The sequence below is a fragment of the Lates calcarifer genome, linkage group LG9, assembly GCF_001640805.2.
Source record: "Lates calcarifer isolate ASB-BC8 linkage group LG9, TLL_Latcal_v3, whole genome shotgun sequence".
In the NCBI taxonomy this organism is placed as follows: Eukaryota; Metazoa; Chordata; class Actinopteri; family Centropomidae; genus Lates; species Lates calcarifer.
Window position 1 is genome coordinate 22,899,764 of NC_066841.1, and position 25,160 is coordinate 22,924,923.

The window sequence follows — 25,160 nt, forward strand, 5'->3', positions numbered from 1 at the left end:
TCAACATAAAGATATTGATCAGCAGCTTTAAAGCAAGTCTGTATTGTTATGGCTGAGCTGCAGCAACAGCAGCCTCTGCTGCCACAAGTGGTAATTACAGGGTTTGAAACTGTTGGGAAAATGGTGAAGGGCACTGAAAGCAGTGTAACCCAAGCAGCTAACAGCTCATGAAGAGAATACACAGTCTATTAGTCACTCATACAATGAATGAAAATCATCATCTAAATACAAACTAGCAATTATTCTGTCTGAGTGCAATAGGGAAGGGTCTTCCTTCAGTAGGGGGAACAACCCCGAGGGAGTCATCCCAAAGGGATCAATAAAGTCCGTCTAACTCAAGCCATGGCAACAGGATAGTGGATTAGCCAGCATGTGAATATGTTCCACTAACGTCACAGTCCACGCTTAGCTCTGCTGATGGACAGCTAATTTATGGAGTCATTCTGAAGGCTGGCAGTCTGGAGTTTAGCTATTTTGATTACGAGCCAGGTTGCATATTAGTAAGGTAATGAGCTAACAAGTGACTGTACCAGTGAATTGAGAGAAAGCAACTGGGATGTGTTTGACTCTAAATTGTGACAAGACTATTAGGTAGTTGTTTGTTGTTTATTTGGCAGTTGGCTGTGTCAGAAATCACTCATAGATTTTTCCCTACACACTGTCTGGGGAGTTCTACGTAGATGACTATGTAGTGAGCTCATCTGCTAAATGTTTCCTAAAAACACTTTGTCATTTTCTCAGTGCCATTAGTTACATAATTGCTGGCACATAATTAAAAGGTGCCAGATCATTTCCCTCTCTTTCAGCATAAGTGCAATGCATGATGGTATATATTGTTTGGTTAGTGACCATCAGTAGTGCACTACTTTTCACAATGTGTTGTGGGATACTATGAGTCCACTACATGTGGTATAATAATTCTCACTATACATTTGGACAGCTCTACAAAATGACAACCTCACCATATAGTCCACTATATAGTGAGCAGTGAGTGATTTTGGACCCAACCATAGTGTTGCATAAACAGCAATGACAGTTGTTGCAGTTACCTTCTTTTTTGCTTTTCTTATGCTTTATGGGGGCTAACAAATGAATTGACACACTAGTGCCACACTGCTATGGACTGCATTGGTGTCTTTGTGTTTTTACCTTAGCGCCTTTGTTCACACCTTGTTGACCGGGGACACCTATAAGGAATCTTTCAGCCGGAACGTCTGGGCTTCGGTTGACTAGTCTTTTTTCATTAGGAGGGTGCCTCACTGAGTCAATATGTAAGTGACAGCCAAATAATAGTAATTCCTTTTACAGCAGTGTCCCTGTTCCTCTTCCTCATTCACTTCTGCTCAGAATTTGTGGACGGTCCCTAACTGGTCCCCGTGCGATGTTCATGGAACCGCTCTGACTGACTATTGTTGAGCTCCGGTGGAGAGAGAGCAAAGTTAGTGAAGATGCGTTGAAGCCAAGAAACTATCAGGTACCCGCACTTCAGTTCTCTGGAGCGGTTTTACCGAGTGAGGAGCAGCAGACCGATGAGACGGTAAGGTCTGCTGGAAGTTAGTGTAGTACGAAGGCTCGGTAGTTAACTCGCTGAGTGGTTTCGTTTAGTTGTGTGCGTGGCAGCTCCCTGCATCGGGAGTCTAGTCATGTTAGAGAAAAGGCAGGTAACCCCGCAACATTTCAAAAATAATGTCTAAAAGTAGTTGTAAATACCTGATAAAACTGTATAACTGCAATGCAGGAAGTTTTGTCATATATTTGTAACGTAGGGTAGAAAATTATACACGGGCCACATGATTCCAACAGCTGTCAGTGCTGCAAAAACCTTAATATGCAGATGCAAATAAAACCCAGTTCATATTGTTTTATAACAGTCTTTTCCCCCCTCCAATTCCAGGTCTAAACAACTCTTCAGAAATGATTAACCTCAAGGCAAAGAAGGATTTTCAACCTCCACTTTAAAGCCAAATACAGTTTATTTATTTACATTTTTTCAGTTTTTACTCAGTGGTGTGCATAATACCATTAACACACACAGCAACTGGGGACAATGTCTTTTTTAATGAAAAAGAAGAAGTTCAAGTTTCAAGTGAATTTCACATTGGAGGAGCTTACAGCAGTGCCTTTTGTCAATGGAATGCTCTTCTGTAAGATCCGGCTCATTGATGGTGGGGACTTTGCCGTCTTGTCATCCAGGTATTTACAACAACTAACCACTTCCCTCTTTTAACTCACTAAAACATCTATTGCTTGCACTAGACACCTGTGGTTAATCTGCTCTCAGCAGAAAACTCACAGACTTTGCCTACACAGATGTTAAATGTCATTCTTTTCCATTTCAATAGTTGACATTTTGCTGTTTTCTACAAATAGAGCAGAGATAGATTATACAGACGCACTCTGTTACAAGGGATTTCATTCACCTCTTGTTAGTTTTCTATCTCAGATAAGGGAGAGAGTGCACTGTGATTGTGATGGTGACAACTGTAAAACTGGTATGAAACTGCATGTCTTGCAGTTCAACCTTTAGGACGCTGTGTTATTTTACCCTCATATGTCTCCTGGAAAAGTTGCCCTCGTGCTGTCTCAGCTCCACCCTGCTGTACAATCACACTGGAGCAAAATTCATTCACTGTGCTAGTAGGATTCAAACTAACACCTCTTCACTCTGGCAACCCCTCAGTCCCAGCCAGAGTCTTGAATGTTTTTATCTGTAAAATGTGTTCACTAAAACTTCTTTGTAGTTTGGGTGAACTACTCTTCATTTATCAGCAATCAGTAGTTCAAAAGGCATCTGATCGCCCCCAAATCACACACCCCCATCCTCCAGCAACCAGTGTATAAACCTCACTGGCATGATTTCAGTAAGACTCACTCATTACATTTGTGGCTCAGTATGAGTAAGCTGTGGGGAAGTGTCATGACAGGTCTCAAGCTTCATAGAATAATAGACAAGACTCTGAGAACCACACCAAAGTTTTTCATGCTTTAACCAATTTAGAGCATTCAAAACATATTTTAGAATTTAGATTTTTGAAAACCTAGTTTGTTCTTTCCCGGTTTTCATTCTTTTCTTTACAGTTAGGAAATCGGCTTATGTAGACTTAAAAGGTTCTTACTTGAGATAGATGAATATTGTAATTACTTCTCAGTACTAACATAAATTTGATTACATTTCAGGAAATAGACCTATTTTGCTTTCTTGTCTTTGAGAAGATCAATATCTATAGGAAGCTAGAGTCTGAATGTTGTTAGCTTAGCTTAGCATAAAGACTGGGAGCAGGAGGAAACTTTTGGTATAGGTCTTAACAGGGGATGGTGAGACTATGCCAGGATGACTTTAGTAGAATATCTGCAATGTATAAATTTGAACTGAATAAGATTGTGACCAGCTCAGAAGGCTGAAGAGTGGATTCTACTGAGAGCTTGTTCCCACTCATCACCTTCAAACCTGTGGTCTATGTCTACAACCTAATCCCATCCAGCAGCTATAGCTGGAGAATGAGAGAGAGTCCGGTAATAAGGTTCATAGAATACAGGCATGAATGTGGGAGATTTTTTGTGAAAATATTTAAAGAGATGGGTTTTAGTTAAGTTCAAACTTTAGAGATAAGTAGGTTCTATAAATATTTTAATTCCCTTTTTAGACCAGAGCCAAAGATATTGTCCTTCAATGGTGGCGGAAATGATGGGTTTCTATTGCAGGGAAGGGACAGTGGAGAAGATCGAAATCCAAAGTGGAATCTGAACTAAACTTACACCAATCAGCCATAACATTATGACCACTGGTGGATGAAGTGAATAACATTGATCATCTCGTTATAACACAGTGTTCTGCTGAGGAACCTTTGGTCCTGCGCTTCATCTGGACATTACTTTGTCTCGTACCACCCACCTAAATATTGTCACAAACCAAGTACTGTCCTGATAGATGTATTTTATCCCTCAGCTCAGTTCACTGGATGTTATTTATGGCAATATCCTTTGGGATTTGTTGTTGACTTCTCTTTAAGTTGATAGTGCATGTATCTATATGTAGTGTGTCTGACTTTTTTAAAATGATGATCATATCATTTTTATTTCTTTCTAATCATATGTAACAATGATTCAATCAGAGTTTCATGCTTAGCCAAGAATTATTAGATCCATTGTCCAGTCTTCTTACAAAAATAATCAAATAGGATTTTTTGTAAGGGGAGTTCCAAAAAGTCAATAAGACTGTACAATATAACCCTGACCATTTTGCTATAAAACAGTCAGGCAAGAGTTTATCCACATAAGGCAATTATTCATCAGGATGTGGTATGCGTTATCTACACCACTCGAAAAAGTACCAGACAAAATAATTTCCAATTTTGTATCTAATTAATTTTGTACCTCATATTTTAAACATTAAAGCATCACTTCGATTAGCTTACTGAAGACAGGTCATGTTGTTTTTTTAATGTTGTGAAACCACTAATGTGCAGTGGTTTAATGAGGACTTCACACTTAAATTCACTGTACCAGGAGTCAAAAGCTTCTGACACACTGACTTGGGTGTTTATCCTGTAAGTATGGCTCCATTACAAATCTTTTATATCAACCTCAGCTGATGGTCTAGCAGCATTGTTTGAATTGCCTATGTTATGCTCTTCTGCATAGTGCTTTGGTTTGCTTTGGCTTTTGTATTGAGGAGAACTCAACTCAACACTGTTTCTAGTTGCAGTATTGCTTTCAAAAAGGGAAGTGTAACCAGTCTGATCTGCCAGTCTCACTGAGTCTGCTCAGGGTCTCCTGTCTGCTTTGACTGGAAATAGTCTACTTTCACTATTTACCATCAGGTGTGTCTGCACTTTGGTTAATCTCTAATAGTCTTTGTCAGAACTAATGTCAGAATAATTTGTCAGCTATCAGCGGAACAGAAAACAAGTTCCCAAGCCTTCAACAGCAGGTTCAACATATAGCACAAATGTAGTTACTTATCTTGTCGATAAATGTTAAAACCACATGTGCTGTAAAACAATATGATAAAGGATGTAAGTTGTAAAGCTCTGTCTTTGGATTGCTTTTCAGTTTCCTCTTTCTGTTTTCTCAACTGTAAATCTCCTTAAGATGCTCAAAAACTCTGCGTCACTGCACTATACCATGAGTTTGTGTAAATTGTGTGATCAGGTTGTGTCCCAAGCTTAACCTCTTGAAGTGGCATTCCACATAAAATGTGACAAATAGTGGTGAATAGTGAATTTAAAAATGTTTAATCTTGCTCCCTCACACAGGGTGGCTGCTGTATTCAGCTTGGATTCACATCACTCACAGTAGATTCCAGTGGTGACCATGGTTACTGTAAAAAGTGTAAAGGTCCTCAAACCATACCAACTACACAGCCTATTTCTACTCCGTACATTTATGTGTTCCTTATGTTCCAAACACACTATTTTCACCAAAATACGGTTATTGTGCTATTTGATGGATTGTCATGAAATTTCATAAAATTTTTCTAATACTTTGTTTATGACCAAATATCTGTAAAACGAATGACATTCCCATTAGCCTTAACTGTACTTTGCTTTAGGTGCTAATTGGCAAATATCAGCAAGCTAACATGCCTAATTTACATCGATCAGATTTCAAGTTGGTGAGACCAGGGGCAGGCCTACCATGAGATTGAAATTTTTATGCTATTTGATTGGATGGTCAGAGAGCGTACTGGTCAGGGCTAGCTAACTGCATCTACTAGCACAAGCTAAAACACGTTAGTACAGATTGCAAAGATCTGTTATACTGTGTTTCTGTATGTTGTTTATGGTTTCTATAGCCATGACATCATAATTACGGTATTAAGAGGTGGGTCAATGCAGGTTGTAGACTCTGTAGACTTTTTAGCTACAGATCATGTCACGTAGCCTTTAAGAAGACCCTTGATTACGCTGCCTTTGCTTTGTTACACAGAATCATGTAAAGCCAGTGTAATGCCACCCCAGTGTTTGTTTTTATTTACAGAATTCTGGCATGGTGGAATCAGGGGTGTGATGTGTAACACAGCAGCCTCGGTGTTACTGTCTGCTCTGAAATGCCAGCTCTTCCTTAAACACAGACGTCAATTCAGCTACCTCTGCTGCCGGCGTAGAGGTGGAACAACAAGGCCCCATTCTGCCTTTGTAACTTTTATACAGAGCAGTGAGGTGGAATAATGGTGCAATTTTCCCACCTTGAACAGGCTGTTTATTTATGTTACATTTATGGTAAAAAAATACCAAACTGAAATAAACAGGAATTTCACTCTGATATGGTGTCCATGAACATGAAAAATTGCATTGCATAACACCAGAGTTATGCATAGAAAATACAGTGCTTGGCCCACCAAACCAACAATAACATTAGTGGTTACATTTAGGAAGAGGTATGGTCTGGTTAGATTAATAGCCATTTTCCACCGTGGAATTTTTTCCTGGAACCCAGGAAACCTTGTGTGAAGTTGTGAGTGTGAGTGAGTAAATAGATACCCCTTAATGAATCCCTTTGTGTTAAGACATACAACACACTGTGTACTGTCCTCAATTACACTGATCATCCTCTCTCTGATTGACAAATCCAGAATCTGTGAAGATGAAAATATTGTTCATTAGGAAAGCTTTACCACTGGGCACAAGATATCTCCTTCACTGAAAAGTTCATTCTCAGTGTATGTGTCCTGGAGGTTTCAAACAACCATCTCACATGTGTAAGTTGCATACTGACCCCAACTAGCTCCCAAAGCTGTGATGCCACAAAATCAAGTTTGTACATTCATGTGATAAACTCTGATTATCATTTAGTTGATCTCAGTAATACATGGACAATTTATTTATTTATTATTGCTACTTCAACTACTTAATTGATTCATCTGTTTCAGAGGGATATGTTGCACTTTTTGTTCAGACCAAAAACAGTCCTGCAGTAAAACAGGAGAAGTTGCATTAACACATTATTGCATGTGAAGGCTTATCAGATACCAGAACACAACTGTGGAAAGTTATCACAGTGGTAGCTATTTTATCTTTTGTTGTAGCAGTCACAAGGTAGTGGGTAACTGTAGAAATACACTGTTCATGTTACAAAGTAATCTACCAGGAATGTACGTTTACATGCTGGAAGATGTTGTGTTGTGTTGTTGCTAGACTGTCATCTTTCACGTGAAGGAGAGGGCTCATTTGCAACTCTGCTGCATTCCTCAGATTCTTCCAGCAGAAAAAAAGATAGTGACCAATAGGAGGACAGAATCCAAGCACAATTGAAGCATCACTTTAGTTTTAATAGAAACACATTATTCGAAGGTTGTCTTAACGCTATTATTAATATCTGTGTAAAAGGGGCTAGTGAGTGACGGATTCAACTTGTAGTTGACGTGAAGACTGCGGTTGCAGTTACTATGAGCAATTGAAGAAAAATGTTCATTTAAAAGTTGGCATTTCTTTAAGGCAGCTTATTTGTCCATTTTACAAAGCTAGTCATGATTTTTGTGGTCATTTTTCTGTCACTGCTTTTCTTGCTCTAACACAGGAAGCTGGCATCCCTATTCTTAAATCCAGTGAAACTCTGATTGGTCATTTGTTTCTGTAGCCGGAGAAACAAACAAGGTTATCATGGTTCCTTCTCCTTGTTCCTGAAAACATCACTGGATGATTTTTGCACTCTTTCAGCAAGCATTATCATCATAGCACTGATCTACAGAACATGGACAAAGGTCATTGTGTCACACACTTGTATTGTGATATTACCTATACTGTAGGCCAGTGAATGCATTGTCCCCCCTGTTCATCTACAAAGGGCTTCCTCTGACATAACAAATGTTTTGTGAGCTGTCTTGTGTTCTGCTCCATCATTTCTTAATCCTCAAGACTGCTGTCTTTGAAAAATGCAGCAGTTTTATGGTCTTGGCCAGGCTTAATCCAGCCCTCCTTTTACTCACCATTCTGTCTGGTCACTCTTTAACCCCATTATATGAATCCAAAACAGGTGAGGAAGTTAGTGGAAATACGATTGCATGCACCATATTACATAGCAATACATAGGCATATGAAAAAAGAGGATCCACTGCTTCTGAGGGGACAGGGAAACATAATTTTCTTACAGGTAGGGTAGTTAGCAAAGCTATTTATCAATAGGAGCGTGTTAAAGCTATAACACTTATATCTGATGGTTGTCGTTTTTCTTAGCAGAAGGGCTGAATCTAATTTGTGATTTTTCTGACAGATATTGCAATTTTATTTGCGATATAATTTTGAAAGTCAAGCTTCAGTCCAGGATTCACTACATACATGTAAAACATGTGATGGAGCATTACCATTTAAGAGATCATTGAAATATGAACTGCTCTGTGTACTAATCCAAGGATCCATCCATCCATTATCTATACCGCTTATCCGTTAAGGGTTGCAGGGTAATCCAAGGATGAGAATGAAACAAATCCAAAATGTATTTATTCCAATGGTATAGAACATACACATAATGAACCATAGAACAGCTCTGACAGAACAAACAGTAGCATTACGTTCTCTTTCCTTCTTTGCAGTAACTTTACATTGGTCATACTGCTGCCTGTGGTGATTCTTTAAAGGCTGATACACTCAGGGGGAATGACAGGAGACTGACAGGCACACACAGAGAGCCAGTAGAGACAGACACAGCTGAATAAAACTCTACAGGATTTGTCCTGGTAGAAAATACAAAATCTAAATACAAACCTAACTTCATGTTAGCTAGTTCATTCTACCATTTTCTCTTTTTTTCTCTTCTTTCTCTCTCTCCTTCTTGGCTCAACCAGGTATTTTGCAACTTTATAATATCAGTGGCAGTAATTTTCCCGTGGGGGAACGCTCCTACAAAATATGTATAGCATGTAGTGTAATCTACCATTTTAATGTATCCACATTATATAGACATTGTATAAGTGGGACCTATGCACAGAATAGCACTTAAAATATACAAGATTATGAATGAATATGATTTGATGATTAATATCTAATAGAATGGAATGGTCGATGGTGATCAGTAAAAAGTCTCATTTCTATGTATATTGTGTTGTGTTTACACATTTAGTGAGGGCTTTAGGGGTAGTCTTATTCTGTTTGTCCTTTATCAGTCCAGCATGTTGTTTGAGAGGAAAAAAGCTTATTGCTCAAATAGTTGTCTGTTGTCCACCTTTTTCAGTGCTATCACATAATTAAAATCAGCAAAGAATTTCTACTGAAATTAAAAAGCACGTATCGGTCACTAAGTCAGCCTCTGATCCAATATGCACAGTGCCCTGGAGCTGTGAGAGAGAAAGCGTTACTTGTATCTACCTGCCATACAATGGTGTGTTTGTGAAGGGAGGTAGGTTGGGCTGTAGGAAAAGAAGTAGCAGAACCTGTCTGGCCATTTTCTGTCTCTCTCAGGCAGCTGCCACCTTCCAGGTTTGTTGTTTTCGGAGCTCCAAACTTCAGGCCACCTTTCAGATAATAGGGAAAATTTCCTCAGATAAAGGTAATCTTAAAGTTAATGCTGGAAAAGAATGCCTGCTTTATTGTTAATTGCATAAAAACAAATATGATAAAGAAAAGTAAAAATTTATAAAACACATCATAATGTTCTCTTTCACTTTATCACAGCAATAATGATGATATTCAAAATTATCAAGAACAAGAATGAAATATCAAGAAATTGGAACAGATAGGAAGGTTAAAAAGCCTTGACTCAGTCTTTTTGAAATAAGGTGTAATTGTCAGAGTTGAAGCGAGGCATTCAAGTCAAGGTGCTAAGGATTTAGATTTGAAGATCAATTAAAGCAGTACTTATTCATATAGTAGCATATATTAAAGACCTGATTAGCCTTTTACTATCAGTGATTGGGTCCGCAAACACGTCAGTCAAACACGCTGAAAACAAACCTTCAGGTTAGCTGAACTTATTTAGAAGAAAAAAAAACAAACAATAAAATTATTACTTAAACTACTCAAAAGTTATTACTCAAAAGTAAATCTGGCTATGATAATCTGGAAAAACTGTTGGTTCATTATCAACCTGTATAAATGTGTGAGTGCTTGTGACCTGCTCAGAGATCTCAGCAGAGCACAGTGTTATCAAAGCTAAGAAAATAAAATACCATAACTGCAGTTTCCTTCTGAGCTGCACTATGTTATATTAATAGTTTGTATTTTTAAAAAAGTAGATCAGATTCCTGTGTGTAATATGAAAATGTCACTCGCTGTAATGAACCCACAGAGAATTGTCATCCAACTCTGCAGTTTCATTTGCTTGAGGGACATTTTATGCCTCCTTTATCTCATTCTTGTGGTTTTCTAGCCCACAAACTTCACTGTCATAAACCTTGTTGGCAGCCACATCACACAGTTGTATTCAGCAAAAAACAGTGTACAGACCTAGTCAGCAAATAGCGAGTGAACATAACAGCTAAAGACCAGATATTTCCCTCCAGGAACTGGTAGAGACCAAAATAGAGCTAAAAGGAATGATGAGGAAAGACCTGCAAGATGTGTAAAAAGGCAACCTCTGCAAAAGTTAACAATATATTGTTGTGGTGCCACCAAATGGTAATTTAAAGCAGATTTAATTTACCTTTATTGGTAAAGCTGTTGGTTCCTATTTGTTTAGTGTTCTGAAACGCATGAAATGCAGCTTTGCAGTTGAAATATTTTCAAGAATTATTCCTTGCACCACTAGTTGTGTCGTGTAACTGAAATTGCTGCAGAGAGCTGCATGTAGAGAGCTGGACGATTCTCATGTAATGTATCCTCTAACATGAGCAGGGCAGGGACAGGTTACATCAGAGTTTACAAGCCAAGTCAGGGCAAGCCCAGCACACTGTTGGCCTGTGCTGTGTGTAGAGAAGTTGGTTGATAGCTTTAGTATTAGTTTCCTAATACTGCTTTGGTCTCAGCTGACATGTCTTACCTTTGCTCATTATTCATTATCCTAGTGAGAAAATCCTGTAAACTGAGGGTGGGACATTTCACCCCATAACCTCCCAAATTCCACAAATGGAGATTACACTTTTTTGGCCTCCAGGCTGTTTGCTAGCTGCACACTGTTTTATATTCATGATGTTTCATGAAGTTTGAGGTTCAGTGTCTTCCAGAAGGATGATGTGTAGTTGTGGTATTTGTGCTGATTGAGGAAAGGATGGCACTTAGTCAACCTGTAGTCCACCACCACCTCCACATCCTGATACTGCAGATATAAATCACCATCATATGACATCATGTGCCAATTATACATACAGTCACCATTTACTGTGAGACTGGGATATTATGATTTTAAGTGACAGACATTGCCTTAATGTGGACAAAATATATGGCTTCTTGCAAAACCTTGTAATAACAATTCTTATTAACCTCTACATTTCATGTACCTTTACATTTCATGTAAAGATATATATATTTCTTTAAGTCTTGTAAATTTAAAGAGTTACAGGAAGTATATATGTTTCATTTAGTAAAGCCAATTTTAGACATGCACCTTGTCTGAAAGCAGTCACTTTTAAACTTGAATACTATGTTAAAACTATAACATTTCTGTTATAGAAAATCCTGTGTAGTATACCCATCTCATGCACAGCGAGTAATAAATATCCTGCAGCGTAGATCACATGGACCCTCTACTCTGTTACATGAGAGCTCAAGTTCATGCAGTGTTGGGTTCCCATTATATCCTTGTCATACTTGCAGTGTTAACTTTTCTAATGAAATATAGAATCTTAATAAAAAATGTCTGACTTCATTTATCCACCATGGAAGTTATATGTGCAGTATTTTATCAAATCTTCTTAGTGCTTTCCTAAAATCATTTATGTGTTGACTGATAGAGACAGAGGTTGAGAGAAGGAGAAGGAGAAATGTCCTACGCCAAACATCATGCAGCTTAACTCCAAATCTGTTTTCAATCTGTGAACAGTGAGTGGAAAACCCCTCAGCTAACCTCCCTTTCTTTTTTCTAAGGAAAGGCAGGAGAGACAGTTGATGCCTTATATTTACTCAGACTGTGCAAAATAGTACATGATATATCATTTCTAATGTTTAATAACAGATTCAAACACATTTGATCTTTCATACCTCCAACACATTTGGTATGAGGTTGTTTCCTGCTATCCAGGTTCTCACCAGAGTAACGATGATTGACTTTGTCTGTGACTGAGGAAATGAATCAAGTCCACTGTAGCTTTGTTTGTGTTTTTCTGTGTGATGCAGGGCATGATTAAATGATATCTCATACTCATGTCTTGTTATATCAAAAAATGTGATGGAATCTGTAAATCCTGGAACATGCCAAGGGTTATAATTTTTTTGTGTTAGATGGATTGTTGAGCTTTCTGTTTCCACAGTTTCATTGTACTTAACTGTACAATGACAATAAAGCCTATTCTATTCTATTCTATTACACATACATTTAGTTTTACTTTAAACTGTGTGCTCTAAACAATTGTCATCCAGACAGTCTAACCTGATCTCTCTCTCTCTCTTTCGCTCTCTCTCGCTGTGTGTGTGTGTGTGTGTATACAGGGAGGAAGTGCAGCAGAACTGTGTTCGATGGAAAAAGAAGTTCTCTTTTGTGTGTAAAATGAGTGCTAATCCAATCACTGGAGTGTTGGACCCCTGCATTTGCAGGGTCTCTGTACGTAAGGTAAACTACCAATCCCAGTAACCATCTCTCCTTGCTTCTCGTGGTTCTAAATGTAAAGGAAATGCACACTGTAAATGTAAATGATAAGAGTAATGTTAACTGTACTTGGTTTGTTTCACAGCACCTGTCCCAAGGTTTAACCCCAGGCTAAATATTTTCCATATGATATAATGTATGTTTGTTATAGTTTATTACACAGTCCACAGATTTTGGCCCTTCACTATTTGCTCTCTATTTTTACAGGAACTCAAAGGAGGAAAGGCCTTCTCAAAGGTAGATTTATTTTCTGATTATATGATTAGCAGCTACTTTGATACATAAGATATTGAAACCAGTCTTTAATCCAGCTCAACATGGCTTAGTTATGTTTGAGCTCAGAAAGTTCAGAGTGCCCTGCTTCCTTTATACAACAGACTTTTACAGTGTCAGTGATAAAAGCTGTGTTAAATACCAACCATGTCAACATCAGGAGGATTTGTTATGGATGCACAGTCAGAGGGTGTGTGTGTGTGTGTATCTATGGAGTGTGTACACTATGTTGGCTCATGCCTGTTTATACAGTCTACTGTAATTAAAACATCAAGAGAGGAACAGTCAATCAAAGCAATGTCTAATAGGTTAATCTGTGAATTTGTAATATGTTAATTCAATGTGCTTTACAGCCAGGAATATTTAGAGAATATGGTTTACCAAACTGTGACACCCACGGGTTGCAACATTCACTGCAGTTGACAACATGAAAGGCAGGCAGGAGAACCATCACAGTGATGATTTTACTTTTCTCTGAGCTTTGTATAGTCTGCTTCCAGACATCTGAATCACTGCCCACCTATGTTTTCATTGGCTCAAGTACGTATGATGTTGTGCTCAATGATGGCTGTTTCCAGCCATTTACAATTAAGTTGAAGATGATGATTAAGAATGGGGATGTCATCATTGTGTGCCAGAGCCAGAAAAATGTAGGTCATTAGTTTATTGAAATGACAGACTAATAGTTATTTTACATCCATTACAAATGAATGTAACAGCTAGAGAGGCATAGCCTTCCTGTCATAGTGCCTAACTCTAAAAGAACAAAAGTCAATTTACTGCTGATCTTCTATAGATCTTCATTAATATGACCCTTGTTTTCTCTCAACATTTAATATTTGCTACTCTTGCTTCACAGTATTAAAGATTTTCTTCTTATTTTTCTCTGGACATTACTGATAGTGTCATCAATGATGCCGTGTCTATGAAAACAAATTAAAATTATAACAAAAGAAGTAACAAGGGTAGATTAGTTTAACACAGTCGTACATGCTGTAACTATGCTTTAAACAAATAACTCACATAACTCAACTGTTGTGACAAATGTTAACTGCTGAGTAACTGCTTGCTCACTTCTTTGTTGACCAAAATTACATTGATGCAACAGCATGCATTAGCCACAACTGGTAAAATAAAGTGGCAAATGAGAAAAGTTGTCAGACTGTATGAAGTAAAATAAAACAATATTTCACTCTGATTACCATGCTAAGCTCAGCCTGACAGCTGAGGTCAGGCTAAAAGTGCTAAGTTTGTCCCAGCAGAGGCACTACAGAAGTTGTTGACTCACAAGATAGGAAGCAGAAAACACTGCTGTCACCACCATAGCATGAACATTCATTCTTGACCTTGGAAACAGTACTGTAAAATCTCAAGGTGCATACACAGACTGTTTACACAGCTTTTAACAGAGTCACATTGTGCTTGTCAGCAGGTTGGAGTTTGTTCAGTTGTCATGGAAATAGATCAGTTCATACCTTTGTAGTTCCATACTTAGGTCACATGATGACAACTGAGTTATCACCATGACAGCTGATGACCATGAGATGCAGCTGAGAACTCTGGGATAAACTAGTAGGTGGACTATGAATTAGTCAGACCAAAAAAACAAACAAACAAAAAAAAAAACACAATGCAACTGTTGACATGTCACAAGTAGACATTGCTTTGCTGAGTGTCTGAGCATGTTTGAGCAATCTGTCTAGTAGAATATTAGCACTAAGTTCACATTTTATCCGGATAATAGCACAAGAAGAATGGTGGAATGATCCATCATTACGAGGATGACTGTCTGGACCTGTGTCGGATGGCACAGACAAGTTGGACACTGTGACCCCTTTAAGTGGGAAGCAGTGCTGACTGGGAAGAAAGTCATGAATGAGGAGGTTAAAGGAGGCTGTTGACCCCCACATGAAGTCATTCTCTCCTGTCTCCCTTCATTCACTTCCTCACATGATGGAACTGGTTGAGTGTTGGTTACAGACTTGTTAGGTAATGGATGGATGGAATTGCATAAGAAGAAGAACCTTTCCTGCCGACTCAGATCTGTGATCTGAGATGTGTGCACCTGAAATGTTTTCACTGTCTGTTGTTTTATCATGTCTGTTCATTTGTCTCCAGTTAGGATTTGCTGATCTCAATATTGCAGAGTTTGCTGGATCAGGCTCCACAGTTCGCTGCTGCATCCTGGAAGGTTATGACACCAAAAACACTCGACAGGACAACTCAATCCTCAAGGCAAGACAAACACACACACACACATACTGAATTGATCAGCACTAAGGTTTAGTAACACTTCTGTTTTTTATAGGTAACAATTGGGATGACTCTTCTGTCTGGGGACCCCTGCTTTAAGACGTGAGTTCCTCTTTGGGTTTTCAAAGTCTGACACTAACACAATTGACATCCCCTCAACAACCCCCATCTACCCCTGTGATGACCCTTGCATTGTCTGTGTCCACAGACCTTCAACTCTACACGAATATCAGTATATGAGTGGATAGACCAGAATACAGTGTTCCAGGAATATAAGAACCATGCTGAATATAAGAACATATATGATATAAGCAGGGAAAGCAGTGTTGGTGTAGAGTTGCCTTTGACCTACAATTTGAGCCTCACTTTAATATTTATTATATATTTGTAACTTTGTGTTGTTCTCAGAACACCAGCATGCACCTGTGACTTAAACTTCACACTGTATTTTTTGCTTATATTGAGAATGTAACTGTGGTAACTGTTAGAAATACCCATCATGTTTGTTTGTTTTATTTTTACTCTCAGGCCTCCCAGCACAGCCAAATCTGTCTCCACAGGGGACGAGGACCCCACTCTACAGCTAGACTGTAAGGGAGAGAGTACTGATGCCACAGTGCAGCCACTAGGGGGCATCACAGAGGGCACTCATGCCTTCAAACCGCGACAGTCGTCACTACGTAGTTCAGGTAACTGCTCACATCATTGTTCCCTGTGTATTCTCTAACCACCTGGAGTTGAATGGTAAGTACTGTTTTTTACTACTTGGGTCAAATTAAATAAGACCTATGTTGCAATGAAATCTTTCACACAAGATAGCTAATGTCTCAACAAAGTAGGTTAGTTGAGAAAACATTCATCTGAATGTTATCCCAAAATTATTACAGGGTAAAGATAAAATTATTCTATATTTTGATTGTCAACTTATCTTATGAAAAGACCAGAACCAACAGAATGTTACTCTGTCTCTCAGTGCTTTCTGAATTTCCTAAAATAGCTGATCACTGTAGTTATAAGAAATAGTGCATTTGTTAGAGACTGTTTTCAGTGGTGGATTTACATTCTAGAACAGGTAGTAAGTGTTGTAGTTAGTAGTGTGTGTAGTAAGCAGTGTGTGTGTTCATGATGAAGGAACATGTCACCTAGTGGAACAGTGTGGCTCACTGATGTGTTTTTGGGCAACAATGGAGCTCTATGGCTCAAGCTTTGATAGGATACATCTCCACACTTATGTATTCACATCTTCTCATTCTTTACAGACATTATTGCACTTTTTAAATTTAATTTTAAATGGAGAAAATAAAAGTGAAGGGGTCTGAATACTTTCTGAGGCTGCTCTACATAGTTTTGTGTTATTTCTCTGGTTTTGACATTTCTGCTCTGTGCAGTGGACATGAATGTAGTTTTGTTTGTTGTGCTATTTATTTTTAGGAGAACCAATTTCTAACACAGAATGACCATGGGAAAACTCATTCTTACCAAAAACAAAAACAGTGTGTTCTATGGATCAGCCACTGCACAGAAAACTACAGTAGTATCAGTAACTATGTATCATATAACATCCTCTGGTTCTAGCTTCTCAAATGGGATGGTTTGCTGCTTTTTGTCTTTTTACATCATTTAAAAATGAATGTAGGGGTGAATAAACTAGTTGTTACTAAACTAGTACTAATAAACTAATAGAGCCTCAGTTGGTACCCAAAGTTAATCATTATTGATCAGGAAAAATATTTATTTGATGCAATTTATTTATTTAATATGTATCTAAGGAGCATTGTAGAAAAGGGTTAGATTGTCTCTGTCTCTGTCTCTGTTCCATATCCTGCAGTCAGGTGTCAGTGTGTGCTTCCTCTGTGTGCTCTGACCACAGGGCTGCCTGAGGAGGGAGAGAGCGTGTCCAGCCCAGATGAGGTCTTTCACACCGGTCATTTCCGCAGCTCCAGCTATGCCAGCCAGCACAGCAAGATATCAGGTCAGAGAGCTTTCCTTCTTTATTCAGTTCAATTCAATTCAATTGAATTCAATTTATACAGCGCCATATCACAACAAAAGTCATCTCAAGGCACCATCAGGCTCAGATGTGGCTACTTGCTCATGCAAAGACCAGGATGATTCGACCTGAGAGAGCTGTGACCAGCACAATTTATGAAAATATTTGACCTGAGCCCTCAAAATTACTTTGGGTAGACAAATAAGGGGGGAGTATAGTCAAGTGGTGGTACTGTGCATCCATTTAAGGCTTCCACACAGAATTGGGAAAACTTGGCAACTGGCCGAGGGCCCCAGGAGCCATGACAGCTCTAGTGTTACTGTGTATTATCTGGTTTGTGTTAATTCAGTTTAAAATATGTTCCACTAAAGCACAACATCACATAAGATGATGGACTTGTCCTGCTTCAGGCCAAGAGAATCTACATTATTTCAGGTGTGTGTTTACTGCAAATGTTAACTGGAATACTAAATAAAAACTGGCATTGACAAGCTGGTGGTCAACCACTAACCACTCTGCTGCTCTCTGTGTCTATTTGTAACTGAAATACAGGTTTTTGACTAAATAATTCCAATTTGTGATGCTCATTTTTCAAATTAAAAGCCTTCAAGTAATTGAGGGGAGTGTTCCACGTAGAGCTATTTGAAGGCTTTTGTGCATCTGTGCAGGAAGTGTCAAGATTCACTGTTGGTAACTCAACAAAGCTTTAAAAACAAGATGAGTTGGAGATTTGAATAAACATGGACATGAAAGAAGATTTGAGTTTGCAAACAACATTAGTATCAACAACAAATGTGAAAAGCAGTGAAAAGTAGAACCTGCAACCTCTGTAGCAAAAAGACATTAAGATCTGCAGGAAGGTTTAGCTGATGTGGTAGTGCACTGTTTGACTGTGCAGCATTAATGCACATACAGGGTCTTCATGGAGGAGTCATCAGAAGGAAACCTTATATAGGGGGTCATCACAAAAGTCAACATTCGAAGTCTGCAAAGCAACATCTGATAATCCAGAGTATAGAAGTATTCTGCTTTAAGATTGTGGAAATATCACACAGATGGAAGGAAGAATGAATTCAACAAATTCTGGATGATGGTCAAGAAAATGAACAGAAAAGATGCTAGCTTCTAGGATCAAAGCAGAACTCAACATCCACCATGAACTACTACAAGAAACACAAGCTAAAGCTTTTAGAACAGTGCTCACAGTCCCCTGACCTGAACATTACTGAAAATCTGTAGTTAGAAGTTAAACATGTTGTGCTCACAGGGCAGTCTTAAGTTATCTCAGAGTCTGAAGTGATCTGCAGGAAGATTTGAGAATAGATAGTGATAGGTGATATTCTGGAATAGAAAAACTGCACATTGCACAAAGTTTGCAAGAGATGAGGGTTAATAGGGGCTCAGCAGATAACTTTTGACCCTGGGGCCCCATAGCATGTCACTCCAGCCCTGCCTGTACATGACATACTGTATTCCTCTCCTCTCCTCTCCTCTCCTCTCCTCCAGGCTACAGCACAGGTCACTCTCGCTGCTCCAGCCTCACTGACCTTAGTCACCATAGGAATGCCTCCTCCAGCAGCAGTACCTCATGCGGGTTTGCCCACCCTGCCCAGCCACCTCCCTCCACCCCAACTGAGCCTCACAGACAGGCAACTCCTACCAAACCAGAGAGGCCTCCTCCACCATCTGCAGCAGCCATCATGTCCAACAGATCCTCCAGGTAGATAAACACACACTTGAGCTTTTGGCAACACACATCTGTTCCGCATTTTTTCCACTGTGTCTTATAGGTCTTAGAGAGTCATGCTCTCACTGTGAGGCGTGTCTGGACATGGCACTGATAAAAGTCTAGGGTTGAATGTCAGGCATAAGCAAACTTACATACTTGGAACCTCCACCAAGAGTAGCACACTGAAACTGTTATTTATATACCTGATTTTATAATATCTCTACGTCCAGTTAAACGAATTTGCTTTATTTAAGTGTTTCAGTTAATTCATATTTTTATTATAGCAAGGTTGAAAGAGGAAACTATCACTCACTGATCTCAGTGCAGTAAGTGAGGATTTAAGCCTGTGAGGAGATGAAATCATCATGCTAGCTGCTGAGAAGGCTAATCCTGGGTTACCAGAAGATTTAGAAAATCACAGGTTTAGAGGATACAGAATTGTCTAATAATTTTCTTGACAACTTGATAAAAGAGACTGATGACACTGGTGGTGCTGATGTAGTGGCATGCTAAAGGGAGATTTGTGAGCAGCCAGAGACAAGTAGAGTGTAATGATGACCGGGGCTCGAACCCTGTACCCTCTTACTGTAAGGGGAGAGTGCTAACCACTGCCCCCTGCTTCCCCCAGTGTGTTGCACCTGAATTTAAATTAAAAACCTACTTTGAGAGCAGACAACAACTACCACTGAGCTCTTTAAGGCAAGGACTCACTTCATACATGAGGATGCCACAGAACTATATCATTCACTGACCTTGGCTCAAGAGTCAATAGAAAACCCTGTGCAGTTTCTAATCTGTTCCGTTTGCATCTGAGAGATGTCATCTTTATCAGAACATGAATACAAGACTTGTTCAGCTGAGGATGGATCTAGACGTCAACCACCAGTAGTGACTGTAAGCAAAAAGGACTCTTCTTTTTTGACTCTGTGTCAACCATCAACAGCTAATTGAAAAGAGACACCCTGACTGACAACTCAAGCCAACAATTCAGAAAATCTTGGAGAATCTTGGAGGAGACTCATGGTTCACTGTGTTTGATCAAGTAGAAGCATACCATCTGGGCTTTGTTAGTAAAGAGAGCCAGGCATGCATGGCCTTTATCACACCCTGGGTAATCTGATACTCTGATGAAGATGCTCCTGCTGCTTTCCAGCAGTATATGGAGAGGTGCCTTGGAGACCTGAGAGATGTCGTTTATGTGCCTTACCTTGATGACATTTTGGTCTTTAGTCAGGAATTTGACTTCCATGTGGAGAATGTGAGCATGGTGCTGCGGAAGCAAAAGGAAAAGTGTGTTATGTTGGCTGTGTCATCTCAGAGGATGATCACATGAACCCAACAGAAATAGAGGCTGTTCAAGCCTTGGTGGGTGTCAGAGTTCCCAGATTTCTGCTCACTGCAAAACACAGAGCAGGAGAAGGAGAAGGACTGCATGCTCAGAATAAAGGTAACACTGACCGGATTTCAATCATTATGTGTAATGTGAGTGAACTACCCAATGTGAAATTACAGTCCAAACAATCAAAGAGAGTCGTTTGAGTTCAAGTTGAAGGTGTTGTCGATATAGAAATTGGTTGTCATCATTTTGTAAAAGATGTCATTTTGTTTTCACCACACACTGGGACGGTATTCAGCTCAGGGTCACAAAGGTAAATGAGGTTTGTTCTGCAGGGTGCAGACTTCAACCACAATGTACATTATTCTGTCTAGTTATAGTTCTGATGTGATAACATTCTCATCATATGTTCTAGTTCTAGTTCCTCAATATTCTAACAAAGCTGTTGATGGCATTTTACAACTTGCATCTGATTAATCTCTTGAGAGTATAAGAACAAAGTCCCATCAGTGTCTTGTATTATTACTTAAACATCCCAGGCCCACATGGACATAAAGACATACAACAAATCAATGAACGAAATGAAGCTCAATTCACTACCAATGGGGGCCTTCACTTCAGTGTCTTGTTGGCAATAAGAAAACCACAGAATATTTAGCCTGTTTCAGATATGTACCTTGTCTCAGCTGGTGTTTGTCTCCCCAAACAACAGGAGGAAGAAGGACACTGTGGAGAGGCAGCCCAGCTGTGTGGACGACACTCGCATTGATGCAGATGACATTGTGGAGAAAATTGTCCAGAGCCAGAACTTTTCTGACAGTAGCAACAATGAAGGTTGGATAGAGTTTCAATTTTTGGTATTTAGTTTTAGCAGAATGTTCATGTATCACAGTCTTAACTTCTCTTCTGGATGCCTTGTTTTCCTTCAGACAGCAACTTGAGACTGTTTGTTAGCAAAGATGGGACCACTGCCCTCAGTGGGACACTTGCCAACAGGTATACTGTTCATATCCAACTTACTGTAGCTATTTACCTACCCAGTTTCTATCATCTAAATGACAGCATGTTTCTGTTTTTTTTTCACAGAGGAACACCTGGTATTTTTGAGCCGGTAGTCATCGAGACTCACTGAAAGATACATCGACACATCTCCAGCCCCATCAGTTTGTTCATGATTCTGTGATTCTGATTGTCTGTGTATATGCATACTTGTCTTCAGTGCACACAGCTTGATATAAGACTACTATGATATAGATATTGAGCCTTACCATACTTAATCAGGTGGTTGAAGGTGTGTAGAATACAACTACTGTATTTTCTCAAATAGTTGACAGGGCCTTGTTTTAACTCAAATGAAGAAAGAACAGGGCCTTTATTTCTAATTTTACTGGTGCAAATAGTTATAGTGCCTGTTGTTTGCTGTTAATTAATTTCCAAATAGTGAGAAGTGCAGAACCTGGCAAGTATCAGGCTTAAAGGTTTTTTCTTGTTCTCTTGTAAGAAGCAGTGAGCGTCTTTACTCACTGTCCTCACTGACTGGAAGTAACATTACAACACATCCAACAGAACCATAAACAGGTAGTAGGTCACAAGGTAGTAGGTCTTTTTCACAGTAGACATGTTGACATGTCATTGTAGGAAAAACACGGGTGTAACTAATAAAATAAATAATGTAAATGATTCCATATAGCTGCTTCAGTTTCAGGGTCCTCGTACTGTATATGCTGGATCACTGTCACAATTTCCTGGCTTACTTTGACACTTGAATAGACCAGAGCAATTCTTAATGTTATCAGCAACAAACACCTGTGCTTTTCCTACTGCAGTGAGTCAGAATGTCTGCTCTAAGTATTTTATTGACATCAACTGCCAAGCAACAATCAACTGGTTAAACAACAACTGGTTAAACCAGCTTGCAGCTAATAAAGGTAGACAGTTTGTTAAAGCAAGCACTGACGAAAATTAATGAGACACTAAAATCAAACATCATGCTGCACCATACACTATTAAAATCTGCTGTACAGTATTTTCACAGTTACAGAACTGTGATAATGTCATCTGTGTCCTAAATTTCAACTAATCAGTGTTTCAGTGATCTAATTAACTGTACAGGGATTCTCTATGTACCGAACAAAGGACCAGTCTGAAACACACCTAGTCAAACTGACCAGTGCTAAGTGCACAAATTACTTGAACAATACCCTGAAAACCACTGCATTGTGAGAAGTGTAGTGCAACACTGAAAAAATGCCATGTTACGGATGGTCTTGTCAGCGCTTTAAGTTGAACATTTCTGAGTGTGCTGTCAACAAGTGGTACCTGATCGTCTAACATAATACAAGACAGTGCATACCAATGGTAAAGTCAGACCATGAAATCCACTGTCCACTTGATGGACTGCTGTAAACGGTGTATCAAGTTAATCTCCATATAACTTAATTTATGTTTATAAGGACATACACAGGGACAAACACAAGAGTTTATGTCTGGAGTCATTTATATATCACAGCAGCCCTTTCACTGCTCCAGTTCTTGTTATGAATGAACCACTGACTGAAGACCACACGAGTCAAATGCCTTATGAGTATGTTGTGATAATATTCTAACTCTACAAGTTGACGAGCACCCACTGGATGCAGCACAAGAGCCATCAAAGGCTCATACTGAGGGCAGATGTCCTTAAGACAGACTGAGTCAAAATCAGCCTGGAGTTGGAACAGAAGCTTTAATGCTATGTGATGACTGTGTACAGTACATACTTATTATACTGTTTTGCACATGTGTTCTCTTTGGGGAGGATTGTTATAAACTGCTAAAAGGAAATGGAGATGGTACGGTCATCTAAAATGGCTTATGACATGTTCTTTTTTTAAATTTCTTTATTTCAATTTCAATTTATTTATTTTTTATTTCAATGCTCTTGCTTTAGGACAAAATATAATTTAGTGAATCTGTCAGTAGTTTTTCCTCCTGAAATAACACAAAGTCTGTGTTCATATGGCTTGCCATATGTAACCGTCCATTCCCTGCACTTGATAGTACTAACTCACTTTGTGAATCTGAATGCTCTTCTCAACTCATCAAGAATCAGGAGTTTCCTGCTGTTTACCAGGAGTTTGTCAAACTTTGGTCAGATTTCCGAGGATTCTTGCCTATATTCACATTCATTACACATATGGACAGCTTGTGTCATTTTAGAGACTCTGGCAAATGGATCACTGCTGATGATCAATTGACTAGTGCTGGACCTAATTGTTTGAAGATATTTATATAAATTAGTAAACTAACTTCATTTAGCCAACTGATATAGGCTGAGATTAATGGGCCTGACAAGAAGCACACTGGCCTTCTCATTTCACAATAACTGCACATTATCTACCAAAAGATGAACTTCAGCCAGAACCCAAAGTACTTTGTAGTTTTAGGCAGTTCCTGCTTTGTGAAGGTGCTGCAATATGGTGTAAGCCCATACCTCACAGTAGATTAACGAGAAATCCCTATTTTTCAGGTTATAGTCGAATGGCTAGTGTGTAAACTGCCCCTGTCATTTTATGCATAGAGTGAGCAGTGATAGGCTGGGGGTTGGCTGTAGTGAGGTCAGTGCTTCAGCTGCAGCACAAAGCTCCTGTTGTACCACAAGTGACAACATAAAACAGATCCCCACCCCCACTGGACTCTGCAACTACTGTTTCTGTACCTGCAGTATGTGTATGTTAATGTATTTGTTGATCCTGGACTATATGTTTGAATATACCACTATAAGTATGCAAACCATGTATGTTTGACTGATGTAAAAGTATGTATAACAGATACTGGAAAGCTTCCTTTTCATCTTTACTCTGGTCAGTTAATCCCTTGTTAATAGTGGGTAAATACTGCAGGAGTACTGTAATAAGTTTAACTGTCGGCAAATACTTGTGAACACAAGAAACTTTTTAATGGTTGTTTAATGTATCGCATCTGATTCTAGCAGAATTTTCAGGAATGTATGTACAGTGTCTATGAAAAAAATTTCAATTTCTTCGAATAGCAGTCCATATTTATCACTGAATCATTACACTTCTCCACAGTATCTATGGACATGGAGTCAGTCCCTGTACATATAGAATATATGGGGTTCTACTCAAAGAACCTTGTTTGCACATATAACCCTCTAATCTATTTTCCTTTTTCAGACAAGCAGGTTGTTCTGCAAATTTATACTGAATTGTATGTTTAAGCTAATATCTTATGGTGGGGATGGGACTGAAGGGATAAACAGTCATTATTTATAGTGAAGGGTGTAGTCATTACAGGACACATATAGCAAACGGAACTGGTTTGTTGCTGAATTGTCTAAATACTTATTCTTTACTTTGCACTTGACCATGTGTAGCCTGTGATATTATTACATAATTACACAACTAAATGCTTTTATTTATGTGGTGAATGGGAGTTTTCTTTCCTGATGACGGCCTATTTGAACTGAATCATTGCGTAATTATTTTGGGATTTTGTTGCATTATGTTGTTATGTTAAAGGATATATATATGAACTATTGTAACTTTTGTAATTTATTCAAGTAATACTACGGAAACTGGACCTAATCTTGTTAAATTAGGAGAATGACAAGAAATATAGGTATGAAAAAACACCTTAATGTATTGTGACTACGAATACAAGTATTTTCTCTTTTTGTGTAAAAATCCTGAGAAATATATGTAAAAGTCACATTAAGAATTGAGATTATCTTTTCTATTAATATCTGTATATAAACAATGCCAGTGTTGAGAAGTAATGAATTATTATTTGCCTCAACTTACATACTGAATAAAATGGTAAAACCTGGAGTCATCGCCATCCTATGTTTGATTTGGATTTATTTCTTGTCATATCCACATGGCTGGTGCTTATGCACCACACATTAG

At 38.8% G+C, this 25,160-nt stretch overlaps 1 protein-coding gene across 4 annotated transcripts; it reads left to right on the forward strand.

Annotated features, from left to right (window-relative positions):
• Positions 1-1,334: 1,334 nt before the first annotated feature.
• On the forward strand, positions 1,335-25,082 carry LOC108898981 (protein FAM102A). 4 transcript variants are annotated; one of them, XM_051072721.1, is made up of 12 exons: positions 1,336-1,537; positions 1,895-2,193; positions 12,516-12,636; positions 12,880-12,909; positions 15,064-15,180; positions 15,254-15,300; positions 15,727-15,887; positions 17,027-17,170; positions 18,695-18,908; positions 20,966-21,087; positions 21,183-21,249; positions 21,340-25,082. In XM_051072721.1, the coding sequence occupies exons 2-12, from the start codon at positions 2,048-2,050 to the stop codon at positions 21,383-21,385; spliced, it is 1,215 nt and encodes a 404-aa protein (XP_050928678.1). In that variant the 5' UTR covers positions 1,336-1,537; positions 1,895-2,047; the 3' UTR covers positions 21,386-25,082. The 4 variants fall into 4 exon arrangements, with proteins under 4 accessions (XP_050928680.1, XP_050928678.1, XP_050928679.1 ...); XM_051072722.1 differs by having other exon boundaries at positions 1,337-1,474; XM_018699166.2 differs by having other exon boundaries at positions 1,339-1,537; positions 17,069-17,170.
• Positions 25,083-25,160: the final 78 nt, after the last annotated feature.